The following is a 17,746-nucleotide window of genomic DNA, read 5'->3' as shown; positions in this document are numbered from 1 at the left end:
TAATTATTAAGTGGAATGACGATGGGGGTCACATGTTGTTTGGCGTAGAGTAATAGCAATGATCACGACATTTAGTGAATGTCTAGCATGGGCCTTTATATATATATCTCCTTATTCGAATTAACCCTGTAAGACACCGGGTTACACAGGAGGAAACCGAGGCTCAAGGAGGTTAAGTAGCTCACTCTGAGTCACATATCAGTAATAGTGGGCATGATATTAATTATGTCATCTTACACATGTTCAGAACTGTACCACGTGCCAGCCATTGTCCTTACTATTTTACATAGATTATCTCCGATAGTTTTTATAAGAACCCTGGCAGGGAGATACTGTTATTCCCCCAATTTTCAGCTGAAGAAGCTGACGCATAAGGTTAGGCAACTTGTCTAAGTCCACACAGCTAGGACATTTCAGGGCAGGGATTTAAAACCAGTCCTTTGGTCCCAGGGATGGCACGAGGTGGAAGGGCTGAGATTGGAACTTTTTTCTGCCCAGTGTGCAGGGAATGTATGGATACATAAGTTAACAAATTGATAAGGAAGGTAAAAATTCCTGGAGGTTGGAAGTCTGCCCTGATATTGGATCAGATCTGGGAAAAGGGGTGGAGAAAAGGAAGAGACAGGGGCTCAGTAACAGTGGCGACACCTGATGGCCTTGGGTCACAAACTCAGGCTGTGAAGGAGACAGGGGCACAGTCCATTCCTCCACCATAACCACCTGGATGCCTTGTCCACGATGAGGCAGAGGCTCCTCAGATTGTGGGCCCCTGGGCTCCGGACAAACTTAGGGCTTGACTCAGAACTGAAGAACTTTCTGGAGGCCATGGAAAGAGAAGAACACTTTACGCCCAGTTGGTATTCTGTTACTCAAATCGGCCTGAGCCTTCTTCTCTTTACAACAAACTAGGGGAGGGAATTCAGAGGAACTAACTCCATTAGAAACAAAGCCTTCCCTCCAAGTAAGAAGACGGGACATTGGAAAAGGGTCAAAGGGCAGCCCATATTTTCCTCCAGATAAAGAATTGCTTCCAGACCCTTACTGAATCTCTTTCCAGAAAAGATGTTTTACCAAACAAATTTATTTAAATCACACTAATTGAAAAACTTACACATCCTTTGTTATATACCAGGCACTCTTCTGAGTGTTAACATACTGTAAGTGGTTTATATACCTAGGAGGTAGGTGGCACTATTATGCCCATTTTCAGACATGGAAACCAAAGCGTAGAGTTTGGTTTAGACACGGACCCGTCTAAGCTGATACCGTGAATATGAGCCCAGGTAGAGTTGCCTTCCAGAGGCCACACTCCCAACCATGACATGATCCTTAGTATTTTGTGCTTTCTAAGACTTTACAAAACATTTTTAATATCTTCATTGCATGTTACTCTGCACATTGTATGAGTAGGTATTATTCTTATTGCCAGTTCACCTAGGATACAAATAAGACTCACAGACGTTAACATACTGCTCAGAAATCACACAGCCAGTGACTAGCAGAGCCAAGACTCAAACCCAGATCAACTAATGCAGAGGTCATACATTTTTGCTTCCTTGCCCTGCTGCCAAACATCTCCTAATATGGAATCTTCCTTACACTTTGCTGTAGAAACATAAAAATGCAACCGCATAACATCTCTTTATCTGTCAGGGCATTTTCCGCCTGGTGGTGGACACAATTACAAGGTAGCCCTTTCCCATCCATCGCTTACTCCTAATCATCTCCCCATAGCCCATTCTCTGCCTGACTCAGATCACTGTGCCTTTGTTCTATTTGCAATTTATAGACTATTGACCAAGTATCATCCTGGCCAAAATTAACCACTGCCCGACAAAGGGCATCTTGCTTGACCTAGAAACAACACCCATTTTCCTCCATCCTACTTTTACAAAGAGAGTCCGGGCAGCTTCCCTCTCACTGAACATAAATGCTCCTCCTCATTCAATTTCTATCCCCAAGAGAGAAGGCTCTTCAAGGTGATCTGTCCACAGACCAGCACTCCCTGGGGAGCAGTGGCCTCCTTCAGTGTTGACGCACTGGCAGCATCTCACCCAGCCTCACTCCCCTTGGCTTTGTTTTCCCAGATCTGCCAGTATTCTGAGGGGCACACCCCAAGGGCTGAGGCCAAATTTAAGAAGTTTTGTGTCTACACTTAGCTGATTTTATCCTCTTAGTAAGACATCTTTTTTATCTGAACACCAGTTTGCATTTTTATAGGAGTGTTCAGCCCGCTGTGAAGCATGATTCCTGATGGCCTTCAAAGTCAAGTCTCAGTTAGTTACAGTCAGGTCTGAAAATTAGTTCTCTCATCTAAAACACAACCAGATTAGTTTTTCACAGCCAAAAAGGAGATTTATTCATAAAAGCAGTTGTTATTTCCCTTAACGCATCTTTGTCACTTGACCAAATTTACCAAACTGTGTGAGTTCCCTATGCTGGAAACGGGCCTGTTTTTCCTCCTGTCTTGGAGCGCCTTCCTGTCTGCCGAGGCCGCTGGCCTAACAGGTCAGTGTTTCGTCCAGCGCAGCAAACTGGATGTGTGAACACATGTGCTCCCCCTGCCTCTCCCCATGCCCCCCTCCCTGACCCAGCCGGAGGTGAAATGGAAGCCCTTTTCTATAGGTTTGTGTCAGAATCAGCCTCTCCTGGGTACCCTGGGGCGAAGAAAAAATATCATCCATTTATACAACAGCTCAACTGAAAGTCTCCAAACTGCCGTTTCCTCTCCTGTCCTTGCTGGTCAGGAAGGGGATGTTGAAATCTATGAATGACTGGTATACTGAGGTGATGGATGAATTTACAAATAGGAGTCTCTGCTCAGAGTGTGAAGGATGCACAGCCGCTTTGTGGGAAAGGGTGGTGACTTTCCATTGGCTGTTAACAGCAGCGCCCACGTAGGCAGCCTCTCCTGGTGTGCTCATCTCCACACTCAGCCGTGTTTAAAAATCTTTGCATACGCTCCATGGCAGGCCAGAAAACAAGGAGCTAACTTGGTGGCTTCACGGTTTAATTAATGTCTCTTACTGTAGAAAGTCTGTATGTAGAGTCCTCTGAGTTGGAGCAGTTGATAGAGAGAGAGGCCGTCCCTAAGGTCCCAGGTGCCACGCATCCTGTATCTGGATTCAGCAATTAGATTGCCTTTCTGCAACAGCGAGGGTTTGCGCTTGGCTAGCTGCAACGATTGGGTACTTTTCCATGTAGAAGAATCACTGTGGCTCTGAGCAAAATTTCAAAGCTGTTTCTCTCCTTTGGCTTAGTTCCTTGCTTCTCCTGGGTTTCAGTCCTGGATCCCTTGCTGCTCACTACATCTTAATTGACTTTCAAGTGGTGAGACTCCCCCGCCCCCCTCCGAAGTACTAACTGGGAATAAGGTATGCCTCCCTGGGTACTTGCATTTTAAAAGGTGGTACTTTAAGTGTAAATAATAATAAAAGTTGATATATAGTGAAAGCATACCATGGGCCAGGTGCTGGCTAACTGCCTTTCATGGATTTTCTCATTCATTGACAGAAGGACCCAAAGTTAGGGACTATGCCCAGTTTACTCAGCCAACAGTAAGTGGTGGAGCAGGGATTTCAGATAAGGAGATCTGATTCTAGAGCCTGGGCTCATGGGTACCAGGCATTGCTACCTTGAATGAAATTCTATCTATAGAATATGAGGCAGGCCCCCAGGAGTAGGAAGATATTTGGGGCCCCAGAAGCCTGCTTCGTCCATTTGCTTCTAGGCTGGTTTGGCCTCTCCTGTGAAAGCCATGGCAAATCTTTTTTGTAATGATAATTTGTTGCTCTGGGCAGCTGACCCAACTTACTTCATAGCCATGGGAACCAAGCTATTTCCACAGGCTTTGAGGGTGTCTGTTGCTGATACAGACAGCCACCTGCCAGTTATTATGACACTATAATCAAGACTGCATTACCAGAGTCCACCCTACCAGGCCCAGTATCATTCCAAACCATTCTAATACAACATCCATTATATTAGAGCCTTACCGTGTTATTAGAAAAGTTGCTAAAGAGCTTATGCCTTGCAAAGAAAAAGGATACTGGGGTCTCTTAAATGAAATAATGGAGGAAACAATTTACATACGTCATTCAGAAAATTGTGGTTCCCTTTCCTGCACATTCTATGCCCTTTTCAGCACTTACCATATTGTAAAATGATGTAAGTAATGTTAACAGTTAGAATACATATTTGACCTTCTGGAAAGATAAAGAAGTACCTTAACTCACCTGACATTTTTTAGTCTACTGTTGATCATTGTAATAAACACACACACACACACTTACACGCACACATCCCAATGCTTAAGATTGTTTCTGTTCATGAAGATTGTCTATTTCCTGATCCAATTCAGCAATATCTTGTTTTCTTAAATGTTTTTAAGGTTATGGTCCAAGTATAAACTCTTCGTTTATCTGTGCCTTGTTCTTTTGCTATGCTTTTGACCTGATATCCTTATTGGATACCATGCAGATCACTTCTAAGGAGCCAGCATCATGGGGTGGGTGGATACATGTGTGGGCCTTGGTAGCAGAAAGACCCAAATGTCCACGTCTGCACCCAGGGGAGCGCTCATCCAGAACAGTACTCCAGATTAAGCAACATGCCCGAAAGGCATTTGATACAAATCAAACTTTAGGTGTGAGCGTTTTGTACTGCCGAAGACCAAGCCTGCTTAGTCCAAATTACTTATGTGTTTGTTTGTTTATTATTTAATCCTTGCCTATTTCTAAATTGGCTTTGAGACAACTCATAACCTGAGCCATGCATATCATGGGACCATTTAGTTGAGGCTAGACACTCAAGTGCTTTGGGATAGAGTTTTTCTGCAAAATGAGGCAGCTGTTCATTGCTGTGGTTTGGCAATAAATATAGCTCTGAGCTTTCTGGCAGCCAAAGCCAAAAGGGAAACATGATGAGTTATGTAGGAATAATACAGTACTATAAAAGGAAGTCACAATTATTTATAAAAATGGGCAACCTTTTTTTCTAAAACTTTAGGGGAATTTATCACACGCATCTTTATGTAAGGGCCTTTGAGCACCATAACAGACAATGTATTGTTTTAGTGAAGATGGAGATCCATTCTTCATGTAATCATTTCTCATATCAACCTTCAATAAAATCTGATGGTGTGGAATTAAATTATATTCTCTGAGGATATTTCATGTAGTAAGAAAATCTTTTTATCTCTAATCCACAAGTAAACTAATATAACACAAAGCTCAAATCTAGAAAAATTTTCAGAAAGTGCTTAACGAATGAACATATGACAATGAATATAGTGAACTAAATGAAATGAACTATTAAATAGTTTATGAGTAACTGTAGTGGTAACCAGCCATCCTGGGGCCGTGTATGGGTTCACTGAAAATACATCATGTAGGACCCAGAAATGGTGTTTACACACAATGGGTTCTCAGCAGAATTCCCCCAGCCCTGACATTGCTAGGTGAGGGCTCAAGGGTGCCCATCAAGGGAGCAGGCCTCTAGGCCTGCCACCCCTACTTCATCCCTCTTATTGGTTCCATAGATTGGGTTTTCACCTAAGATTTCATTTTAAAAAAAGGATTTCTGTTGCTTTAAACAAAATATATCTGTTTTAAGAATATATTTTTTATTTTTTCTTACTACCAAGGTAAGGCATATACATTGTAGAAAATTTGGAAAATGTAGATTTACAGAAGGAAATAAAATTAGAGTTACCTGTATTCTCACTGCCTATTAATAACTATTGTCAGTATTTGTCTGAATTGATCTAATTATATGCAAATACATATACGTAAGTAAATATATACATGCGAACATATATGTAATTACATTTTTATTTTTAAGTAACTTGCTTTTTTTCACTTAACAATCTATAGTGAATGTTTTTCATGGCATTAAATATTCTTCCATATTATTATTTTTAATTGCTGCCTGGTACTATATCATATTAACTTGCCATAATTTATTATACCAACCTTTTGATTGTTTATAGTTTTCAACATTGTTAATATGATTGCAATGGTAATCCTTATAGCTTGATGTATGAACTTCTATTTATATAACTGCCTAAAAATAAAATTCCTGGGTTAATAAGAATGCTAACATTTTAATGTCTTGGAAAAATTCATCCAAGTTATCCTCCAGAAAATTTGCATTCCTTTATACTTCCACCAACGATGTAAGAGAGAGCTCATTCACTCACCTCTTCATCACCCAAACTCATATTCACCCCTGCTAATTTGATAATCAAGTTCCATCTTATTCTGATTTAAATTCATTATATTTTTACTGAGGAAATCATTTTAATTATATGTCATTGGCAGTTTGTATACTCCCTTGGTGAGCTACCTGTTTATGACCTTTGTCCTTTTTTCCTATTGAAGTGCTTATTTTTGTCACGTTAAATTTTAGAAGCTCTTTATCTATTAGAAAATCTTAACCTTTTGACTGTCATGTAGGCTATAAATATTTTCCAATTCATGGGTTTACCTTTTAAATATGTTATGCTTTATTTGTTTATGTAAGGGAAAGGTTGGTATAGACATTTTCAAGTTTCATGTGGTTAATTTTATCTCTTCCTTAGAAAGCCCAAGATTTTATTGATTTCTACTTATAAAGCCCACTTTTATTAATAATAATATACGTTTTTTTAATACTCATCTGGTTTTATCTTTGCATTGGAACCCATCTGGAATTTGTCTTGCTATGAGGTGCAAGATATAGTAGGGATTTGATTTTCTTCCTAGATTGTTGTTCACTCATCCTAACACCCTTCAAACTTAATCTATGAATTTACAATATAATGTCCATGTATGTAGGTACATATATGTGTATATATGTTCTGGGCTTTCTGTTGTTCCACTGAGCTCTTGATCTTTACTGTTTTCATCATTTCAACTCCATGGTTCCTTTTAATAGCTAATAGATCCATTTCTCATCCCCCTTCCCCAATTTCAGGAGATTCTTTGCTATACTCACATATTTATATTCCAGAATGACTTAAAATAACTTTCTTATGTTTCAAGCAGAAAATAACTTTAGGATGATGATTGGGGTTGTATTAAATTTTTAGATTAATTTGAGGAGGAATGGTGTTTTTACAATGTTGAGTCTTCCCACAGAGGAATATGTTATGTCTCTCCATTTATTCAACTCATCTTTTATGGCCCTTAGTAAATTTTTATAGTTGTCTTCACATTAGACCTACAAATTTCTTGTTAAGCACTTTTTAAGTTATTTTATATTTTGGCGTACTATGATGAATGGAAACTTCTTCCATTATAGTTTCTGGAAGGCTATTGTTTGTTTATGTGCATCTAGACCTCACCATGCTATTTGATTTACTCTCCGCAGTTCTGAAATATAGAACCATAGCTGATGTGTAGAATTTGGATTGATGGGCCACAATTATATTAGACTATCAGGTTTGTGAGGACTATATCAACACCAGCAGTGTGGCTGAAGCATGCTAGGCATTCAATATCTTTTGAGCAATGGAATGAAAGATTTTAGCTTAACAAAAGGAAAATTTTCTAAAATCTGAATAACAGACTGTTTTATGAGTTAGTGAGTGCCTTATGCCTGATAATATTCTTGTAGGTTCTTTATGTCCACCAGTCAGGATATTTCACAGCAGATTCATACATCAACTAAAGGATATATCATAAATTACATTAATCTGCAATTTCATTTCCCTAACTCTTAGGTTAAAATGGAGACATGGAGACCTTGGGAAACAAGAGTCTTATCTAAAAGAATATGGTGGGCATATGTCGGCTTTGGCTGCCCAGCACCCATTCTCCCTTTCACTGAGAATAGCATCCTGATATTATTTGGGGAACTACCCCTCCTCCATCAGATACCATCTTCTTTTTTTTTCTTTTTTTTTTTTTCTGGTACACGGGCCTCTCACTGTTGTGGCCTCTCCCATTGCGGAGCACAGGCTCCGGACGCGCAGGCTCAGTGGCCATGGCTCACGGGCCAAGCCGCTCTGCGGCATGTGGGATCTTCCCGGACCGGGGCACGAACACGTGTCCCCTGCATCGGCAGGCAGACTCTCAACCACTGCGCTACCAGGGAAGCCCAGATACCATCTTCTTAACCAAGGTACCCCACCCTCACCTGCCAAAGAGAATAGGGGCATCCTAAGCTAGGTCAAACAGACACTCCTTCCCTGTGATATGAACTTTTAGGAGGGAGTTAGAAGTATATACAACTGTTGGCACCCGGACTTTCCAACAGCAAAACCCTATTGGGACCCCCTATTTATTCCTGCCACAGATCTCTGGAGCTGCCTTTATGCCTCTTCCCTCCAATAAATTCCTTTCTGATTACCGTTGCTGGAATCAGTGTTTATTGCTTGCAAACAAAGAAATCTAAATAATACAAGGGAAGGAATAATCTATGAGGTATTTCAACAAAAGAAGCTGCATAACTTGGTGACAATTCAGAAGGGAAGAGAGGCTCAAAGACAGCACAGCCTCTAGGCTAGGATGCTTGGGACCATCTCATGCCAGGTGCGTACTGATAGACAAACAAAAAGAATCAAGCTTACAAAGACAGTTTGCACAGTCTTCATTATTCTTTTTCGATTCGCCTCCTTAGAAGATTCATTATGAACACTTCAGTGTGGTGGGCGGGGCTTGCTCATGACCACATTTGTTGCTTTCACTTTTAGTTGTTACTAATTTGATGATGATCATTTGATTTATTTTGATCATCTTTTACTTCAAGGGCCACATTTGCAGCCGCCTCATCTCAGTCTCTTAGAAATTGCACCTGCAAATGTTCAGTAGTCACACAGAAGCACTTAGTTTTATGGAAACAAGTGGCTTTTAGACATGCAAATGAAGGTTGGCATTTCTATTACCCAAAGGTCTGATGCTCTGCTACTGGAAATGTACAAGTGCTGTCTGAGAAAACTTTTATTTACGAAGACTGGGCAGAATATCAAATGCAAGTGAGAAGTCTTTCTAGAAGATGAGGGTGTGTAGATAGAAATGGACTTTAGGGAGTCCTCACAAGCTGGGAGAGCATAGAAGGAAGAGAATGTATATGGAAGTTTCTGCCCTAATTACAAAATCAGCCACTAAGGGGGATGTCTCGGATTTCTAGTTCTTCTGCTAACTTGCTGAGGGATAGGAATGTCGCCCTGTTAATTGGTATCTCAGTTTTCTTTACTGCTGAGGTAAAAAGATTTTATTATTTTATAGTGGAAGGACATGGCACACATACAAAATGTGGCTTTTGAGTAAATACATGACCTGAGGTATTCTCTCTGTCAGGTACCTGGTACACATGCATACCTAATTTCTGATCAAGTAGAATTTTTCTTGGCCTATTTTCTAAAAGTCATTAGGTTACTGAGCCATTATTTTAAATTGAATATTGAAAATAATGCAGCAGTATTATTTATAGCATAATCTCTGGTGGCATTGAATGCTGTCATAGAAGCTGCTTTACAGTTTATAAAGATAACCAAAAAGCACAGCTGGATAGGTGGTTTGAAAATTCATTTTTATAATCTGTGTCCCAGCTGAGACTTTGGGGGTCAGGTTTTTGTTTTTTTTTTTTGTTTTTTGAGGTACACGGGCCTCTCACTGTTGTGGCCTCTCCCGTTGAGGAGCACAGGCTCCGGACGCACAGGCTCAGCGGCCATGGCTCACGGGCCCAGCCGCTCCGGGGCATGTGGGATCCTCCCGGACCGGGGCACGAACCCGTGTCCCCTGCATCGGCAGGCGGACTCTCAACCACTGAGCCACCAGGGAAGCCCTGGGGGTCAGGTTTTTGCCAGAAGCAAATTTTCAGGGACTGTCATTAAACACCCAAAGAGTAAGATTTCTAATGGCAACATTGACACTGCATCTAATGATTTCTCTGCTTCCAGGCACTGTTGTAATAAAGGCAGCTTCCAATTTTAGGTTCCTGGGGCATATTTTATGTCAGCTGGAAGTGAAGGAGGAGGAGGGAGGCCCTTGGCATCCCTCACTTTCTCATACAAAAAGTCAAACAGTATAACCCACTATTTACTCAGCTTAGAATGGTTTCCATCTAAGAAAACAAACGTGTAAAAATCTGAAAGAAAAAAAGTCCTGATTATTGTACTAAGCAATGCTATTGGGCTTTGTAGTCTGACTCTAGAGAGTAAGAGACTCTGAAAAAACTTTTGAACGTAGAAGGGTAAAAACAAATGCCACTCTGGCTCATTCACTAAGGAATTGACCAAGATGTCTGAACGAGAGAACTCAGCACACACAAACATAAAGCACAACATAAACAGTCAATTCACCTCAGTGCCATCCCCCAGCCTCGTTCCCCACTGGTCTCAAATGACAAGGGCCTAATTACATTGTCATGATAAGGAAAAGCTGACACCTGAAAGCTCAGGTCCTGCTTATCTGTCCAGTCAGCTCTTGAAAGGCTTTTGTAGAATACGTAGTTGGGAAGGGGGGAAACTGGGAATGTCTTTCTTTTTGGCAACAGACAAGGAAAGATTTCCAAATGAAATGACTATTACTGGACACGTTGAGACTTTACTTGATCTGAGTAAGTAAGTTGGCTCATTACTTCTCATCTCCATCATCTCTCGACTTGGTGAATACTTGTCTGAAACTCTTAAGGCTTCTAGTTCAGGGATAAACGTGTTCCATTTGGCTTGCCACTGATGCATCGCATGACTGGATGGGAAATATATTTCTAGATCTCAGTAAATAAAACAAATCACCAGGAGGGACTTAGTTTGAATTGTTCCTCAAATCAAATCAGGCCAGTTTTAGCTTCTAAATGCATGTCATTAGCTGACATCTCAGCTTCAAACTGTTCTTGCTTTCATATTGACAGGACCATATGAATCCAACTTAATTAGCCAACAATTCACCAACAAATGAGGTGCACTGAGTGTTTTCCAAGGCAAAAATAGAGCCAGAGGCTCAAAATATGAGGCATTCAAGCTGTAGCAATAGACACCCAAAATTCTCAAGGGGATTTATTAACTAGCTTGCTGAACCAAGGGCAAACACGCAAAGACACCATCTCAGTAAACACAGGTGTAAAGTACACCTCCTAGCATAATAACTCATTAACTCACACCTGCACTTTCTTGAACCAAATAACTCATCATTTCAATATTCAAACAATCTTTCATATATAACTTGAATAGTGGACAAATATACCTCTGCTTTCTTCACTGTAAATGTTTTCTGTCTTTACTTAACATCTCCTCACGGTGCCGGCAGCCATAGGGAAAAGAGAAAGTTGCTCATGTCCTGCACAGGCGTGTAGAAAACTTTCAGAAGATGGATGGCATGAGTGATTAACACACTTGAAGGAGAAAAAGGAGTCGAGGATACTGGGAATTATATCAAATAGATCAATGGTTCATTTCACCAAAATGGGGAATGTGAGTGAATACATGTAGCAGAAAGAGAGACACAAAAATTAGTTCATTCCGGGCTTCCCTGGTGGTACAGTGGTTGAGAGTCCGCCTGCCGATGCAAGGGACACGGGTTCGTGCCCTGGTCCAGGAAGATCCCACATGCCGCGGAGCGGCTGGGCCCGTGAGCCATGGCCGCTGAGCCTACGCGTCCAGAGCCTGTGCTCTGCAACGGGAGAGGCCACAACAGTGAGAGGCCCGCGTACCCCCCCCCAAAAAAAAAATTAGTTCATTTGAAAGTCTTCTGGATTCTATACAAGTGTGGAATTTCTACATGGAAAGGTACAGTGGTCAATTGGACATGGATACCTGGGATGAGGCTGCTGACTAGAGATTTAGGTGACACTGGTGTACATGTATTAAGCGACTCCAAGGAAATGAAAACTGAAAAGAAGGAGTAAACCTGACAGTACCAACATTTGAGGTGGAAAGCCAGGGATCTAAAAAAGGATATTTTTCTTCTCCTCTTGACCTCAAGTTAATTTGCATAAGTACTCACTTCTACATTATTTAAGGAATTTTTTATTTTAAATGGAAATTTATAAACCTTGCAACACAGACAGGAAGTAATCTTAAATGCATGCCTACCCTCTGCACTGGAGGATCTAGAAGGAAGAACATAGATTTGTGCTGTTTTCTATATTGATATTCTTGTATCCCACAGACTCATCATTCATCTGCCAACCGTAGCATTGCCAAATATAGTAAACTAGACAGTAATTGTATTCTTTGCAAACTTGGAATCCTTCATATTCCCTGAAGGAGTTTTCCATTTCGTTAAGTCTTTGACTTCTCAGTTCCAGGTTCACATTCAGCAGTGGTGGTAGGAAACCTGTCAGAAACGTCTCGTTTTACTAGATCAAAAATAAATAGAAGTGTGGCATGGAAAAATAACCCGTCAACCTTAAAACCCCTCAGAGTGCTGCCTGAGAGCAAGACACATTTTTTTCTTTCTCACTCGCTCTCTTTCTGTGTTCTGATGATATAATCAATATTTCCTGTCCAAAAACGCAATATTCTCCAGTCTTAGAAACCCCTCAAGTCTGCATTTAATGCCAAAGAAAATCATGCTCCATATGACAGATGTTTATTTTTCAGCTTCTGTATCTGAAGTCTTCATCAACTTTTAATGAGAAAAGAACCACTGAATAATGTTATCAGTAGCAGAGACCGTACGTGACAATAGTCTTGAATAAGAAAATTTAAATGTTAGAAGAAAATAGACTCTGCCACTAATAAATCCAGATAAACATCTATTTGTATGTGAGGACCAAAAATAATTTCTCCTTCGTTCTCTTTTTAGAGCAGATAAATATTTCTTGAAATAGAGATTCATTACTTTGACAAACCTGCATTTGAGTGTCTGATGTCTACTGGGCACTGTTATGGGATTGGGAGAAATACAAAGAAGCAGGTCATAGACCCAGCCCTTGAGGAAATCTAGGTCGAGAACGTAATCTAGTTGTCAGGAAGTCCACGTGAGGCTTACATGGGGGTCCCATGTAATTCTCCAATTCCATATATGCAGTCCTTGAAGCAAATGTAAAAACAGCAGTTCAGATCACAGACACTTAAGATGGGAAGGTGCTCAGAGATCATCTAGAGCAGTATTTACCACAGTTTCTTGACCCTTATCATAAAAAAATAAGATAGTTTTATCATGCACTTATCTGCACATGAGCGTATTTTTTTGCCCACAATGGTACTTACCTACCTTAAAATACACAAAAGTCCTAATTAAAAGTTATGAACCTGAAACTATCACATTATTAATCAACTGTACTCCAATATAAAATAAAAAGTTAAAAAAAATTTATGAAGTTCTTATATTTTCTTCTACCCTTCAGTGGGTTTTTTGCATACCCCAATCTAAAGAACACTAATGCAGACCATCTTCTTTAATTCTTTGAGAAGAAAACAATGGACCAGGCAATGAATTTGAATTGCATTAGTCATTCAACTAGTTAAGTGTCCAAACTATGCCAGATAGATCCCAGGTCTCCTGACACCCATTGTAGTACATTTTTTCTTACATAATTTACAACCACACAATGAACCTTGATGTCATGTAACCATAGCTTTGTGTGTGATGTGTGTAAGCATAGGTTAATGTTACTAAATATTGTATATACACAAGCATTAGTAACACTAATGCTTTCTGAGAAGGTCCAGAAGTGGGAATCATGGAGAACAGTGTAAATGGTGTTCTGTTAACCAAAAGGAGCTAATTGTCCTCTCAGAATTGATCTCTCTGGGGCTTCCCTGGTGGCGCAGTGGTTGGGAGTCTGCCTGCCAATGCAGGGGAAAACAGGTTCGAGCCCTGGCCCGGGCAGATCCCACATGCTGCGGAGCAACTAAGCCCGTGCGCCACAACTACTGAGCCTGCGTTCTAGAGCCTGTGCACCACAACTACTGAAGCCCATGCGCCGTGCTCCGCAATAAGAGAAGCCACTGCAGAGAGAAGCCCGCACACCGCAGCGAAGACCCAACGCAGCCAAAAATAAAAATAAATAAAATAAATTTTAATAAATTAAAAAAAATTGATCTCGCTGGAAAGAATTTACTTGCCAGCAGAATCATTATTCTTCCCAAAGAATTACAGACCTCCTCATGCTGTTTCCTAAACTTCTTTGCCTGGCAATAATTTGAATTTAACTGTGTACCTCTTTGTGGTTTCTCATACAGCTCTTTTAGTTAGTGTCATAAAGTATCGGTTCTAGTTCTTATTCAAAATTGCACAAATGAGTCCTTGCAGACAGCTCTTCAGGGATCTTGCCCACCACTGAAAGCTCACTGTGCAAACTGAAAGGCAATTTTGAGCATACACGTGAGTCAGAAACTCTTATTATTATTTTCTCTAAGCCACTTCTTGATTTCTTTCAGAGCTCCTTATCTATTTTAGTTCTCAGATATTTTTGAGCATGCTCCCTCCCTGTGGATCTTGATGTATGTACTTGGTTCCACTTGTCATTGCTACAGCGCCCCATAAATACAACTTGAAACCAAAACCTTAGACTTGCAACCCTCATAGTTGCATTTAATGACCGCTTGTGTTTTTCAGAAGAGATGGAAGCAGAATGATCAGGTTTTACCTCAGTTAGGAAAGAAAATACAGTAATGTTTGCCAGCAGAAGATCAACATATTAGATGTTTCATAGTTCTATTTTATGGATACTAGGATTAACACAGCATGTAAGAGAAATACTTTCATACTTATAATAATTAGTTTGATCATTTTAAACATAGAGCATATTAGATGTTTCTTCTAAGTTTTGTATTTGGAAAAATGTAATTAATTAATTCAACGTGTATTTATTCCCTAACCTATAACAGATTCCAACCCAAAGTGTGCAGGTAAACTGCATGTTCCTGGGACATGACACATAGTCTCCTAGCTTTCGCCCTTCACTCACAATGAATTCCCTACCCCCGACCCTGCACCTCCAAATTCTTCTTATCTTCCAAGACCTAAATGCCTCTGTGTCCTTTAGGAAAACTTTCCCCATCTCTCTCCCACTTTCCCCAGCCCAAAAGAAATCACTCCCTCAGAATTCCCATTTTCTTATCACCTACTTCATTCGACCTGCTTTTAGATATCTCTGTGTATGTGTGGTCTCTGGTAGGAGACATAAAGCTACTTGAGGTCTAGGACTGGGTTTATTCATCCTTGCATTCCCCACATCCATAACCCATGTTTTCCTCATTGAATATCTCAGTAGATAGATAGAATTTGCAAAAATCTGATACCTTAACTGTAATATTACTGAAAATTGTCTAAGTTTGGATTTCTAGGAGTGAGGCACACATTTTCACCTGCTTTTCCTTGTTGCAGGAGTTGATGTGGAAGAGAAGGCAACAAATAACTATTAAGGACATAAAAGGAGTGAGACGTGCTAGATGTTTTGTATTTCTTGCCCCAGCAACTTGTTGAATAGGAAATGTTGTTGTGTTTAGACCTGTAATGAGCTTCTCTGAGTCATTCCTTCTTTTCATGCTTTCTTCCTTTCACCTACTTCTAGTAATTATAGCAAAACCTTATATTTATTTGTTAGTGTTTAGTTTACAAATCATTTTAAAATCCATTGTATTGCTTTATACTTAGAACAGACCTGTGAGACAGGTGGGCCCTATCCAAATGAGAAAACTGAGTCTTAGGTGGATGAAGCCCTTGGCCAACATCACCCATTGCATACCTGCAGCCATGGCCAGAGAACGGCAGCCTGGGGAGGATGGACACCTGAGGGACCCCAAGGCCTGAACCATATGGTTATCAGGAATGTTTTCTTTGGCTGTATTTTTTCATTTTTCTTTATTAAGTTTTTAATTCTACTGTCTTTGGTTCCATTTTTATGTCTTTTGTCTAGATTCTTTAGGTAAATAGTCCATTTATTTTCCTTTTATTTTTTCTAACAGAATGCATGTAAGAATATAACCTTTCCTCTGAATAATCCTTTGGTTTTATCCCATTGGTTTTGATAAGAAATGTACTATACACTTACTGTTATTTATCTCTACATAAGCTAAAATTTCAAATTTGATTTCATCTTCAACTCCAATTTTATTGAAAAGAATACAGTTAAAAATCTCTAATGGTTACATTTATGTAGCTATGCTTTTTGTTAATTTTCAGTTTTATAACATTTTGATCAAAGGATGCAATTTGTTTGTTTTGTTTTGTTTTGATTTTTAGAGGGGGAAAGAATTTTTGAACTATTCGATAGTAAAATATATCATCAATTTATTCCATGTTAACTAATTTCTTTTATATTCTAGTGTTGCTCAGATTAAAAAATAATTTTAAAATAAAGAAAAAAATGTGTAACTCCTCAAACATTCTTAATAGATAATTGTTCCATGACCCTAAAATTATTTCATGGAATCATGTCAATTCTAGAAAGTCACAGAAAGAAAAAATGGAGAATAAGACACAAAAATATAATTTAAAAAAATTTTAGAGTTAGCAAGAGCTGCGAAAATAAAAAAGGGACACTGAGGCAACACAGAGGGAGTCACTGCAAGAAGCAAGTGTGACCCCTTGGACTGGAGGAGCAAAGGGAAGAGAATCTAGAAGCTCCTAAGAAGGAACCACGGAGCTGGGACTCAGACCTCTGAGGACACTGCCTGACTGCCGCTGCTTTCTCTGAGGGGGTCCCAGGAGGCTGGTCTGGAAGTGAAGGAAAACAACAAAAAACAAAAAGAGGAAACAAGGCTGGGACCAACTGCCAAAGCTGTGGTGAAGAACCATGGCTGAGATGCAGCTGACAGGACCGGCAGGCAAACAGGAGGCAGCAAGGCCTTCTCTCCCGTCTGCATCCTACTCTGCTCCTGGGGCTCTATACTGACAGAGCCCGTCAGGCAAAGGAAGGTGTAGTCTGGAGAGCCCCAGCCTCAGGATCACAGAGCCAGCACAGGAGGGTGGGCTTTGGGCTCAGACACTAGCTCACAGCCTGGCACAAGGAACACTTAGTCCCCCTCCCCGTCCTTTTTACAACTGAGAATCTGAGATCCAGAGCATGTAAGAGAGTGGTCTAGGGCCTCACATAACAGGGGTACAACTAGGGCTAGCAGGCACAGGTATGTAAAACTATAGTGGCAATTAAAATATACTTTTGTAAGGTAGAAAACTGGCAACTGTGAATCTGTTTAGATGGCAGAGAATTTTATAGCTAATAGATGTATTCGGGTGAAACATTTTCAAAATGTGTTTTAATTTGTGTGAGTGAATTAATTACCAAGCTATAGAATTATGATTATGCATGCTAATACTAAGGGTCAGATCAACTTTGTTGTTTTATTTTACTTACAACACCAGGACTCTGGGCATGTAGGCAGACTCTCCATTGTTTGCTGCTTGTGTGACATATCTGTAGACAAAACTCAAAAAATATTAGCAGAAACTTTGCCTATTAGTGTTCTAATGGGAAAACCAATGGAGCTACTGGAGAAAATATCCTCAAAGGAGATGTCCAGCCAGGTATATAATCTCAGGTATATAATCTTCATCACCAAATCTCTGACTCTTTCCCTGGGACATCAGAAATGATATTTTTTAGATGGCTTAAGATTACCTTAAAACATTCCTGGAGGGTCTAATACAGGCAGAAAAGTACAGGGAGTCTGTGGAATTTTGAATCTTAGCTCTGCCACTTTCAAGGTGACCTTGAGTAAATTACTTTGGTTTCTTGTTACCTGGTGATAGGAATGTTCATTTATTTATTCAGCAAATATGTGAAGTGCCTACCATGTGCCTGACATTGCTCTAATGGCTGGGGACCAGTGAATCACTCTGCACTCCCTGAGCTTTCCACTGCAGTGCAG

At 40.2% G+C, this 17,746-nt stretch overlaps 1 protein-coding gene across 2 annotated transcripts in view; it reads left to right on the top strand.

The window, feature by feature from the left end:
- Positions 1-17,746, top strand: part of SLC9A9 (solute carrier family 9 member A9) — a gene marked incomplete at both ends in the record, with an annotated part of 530,059 nt that overhangs the window by 253,478 nt on the left and 258,835 nt on the right. For both annotated transcript variants that reach the window (XM_079704728.1, XM_079704727.1), the window contains one exon: positions 2,373-2,508. In XM_079704728.1, the coding sequence (XP_079560854.1) occupies positions 2,373-2,508 (136 nt within the window). The remainder of the gene's footprint in view (positions 1-2,372; positions 2,509-17,746) is intronic.

The sequence above is a fragment of the Hyperoodon ampullatus genome (genome assembly GCF_949752795.1).
Source record: "Hyperoodon ampullatus genome assembly, chromosome: 5".
In the NCBI taxonomy this organism is placed as follows: domain Eukaryota; kingdom Metazoa; phylum Chordata; class Mammalia; order Artiodactyla; family Ziphiidae; genus Hyperoodon; species Hyperoodon ampullatus.
This window is presented reverse-complemented; position numbering and strand designations above follow the sequence as displayed.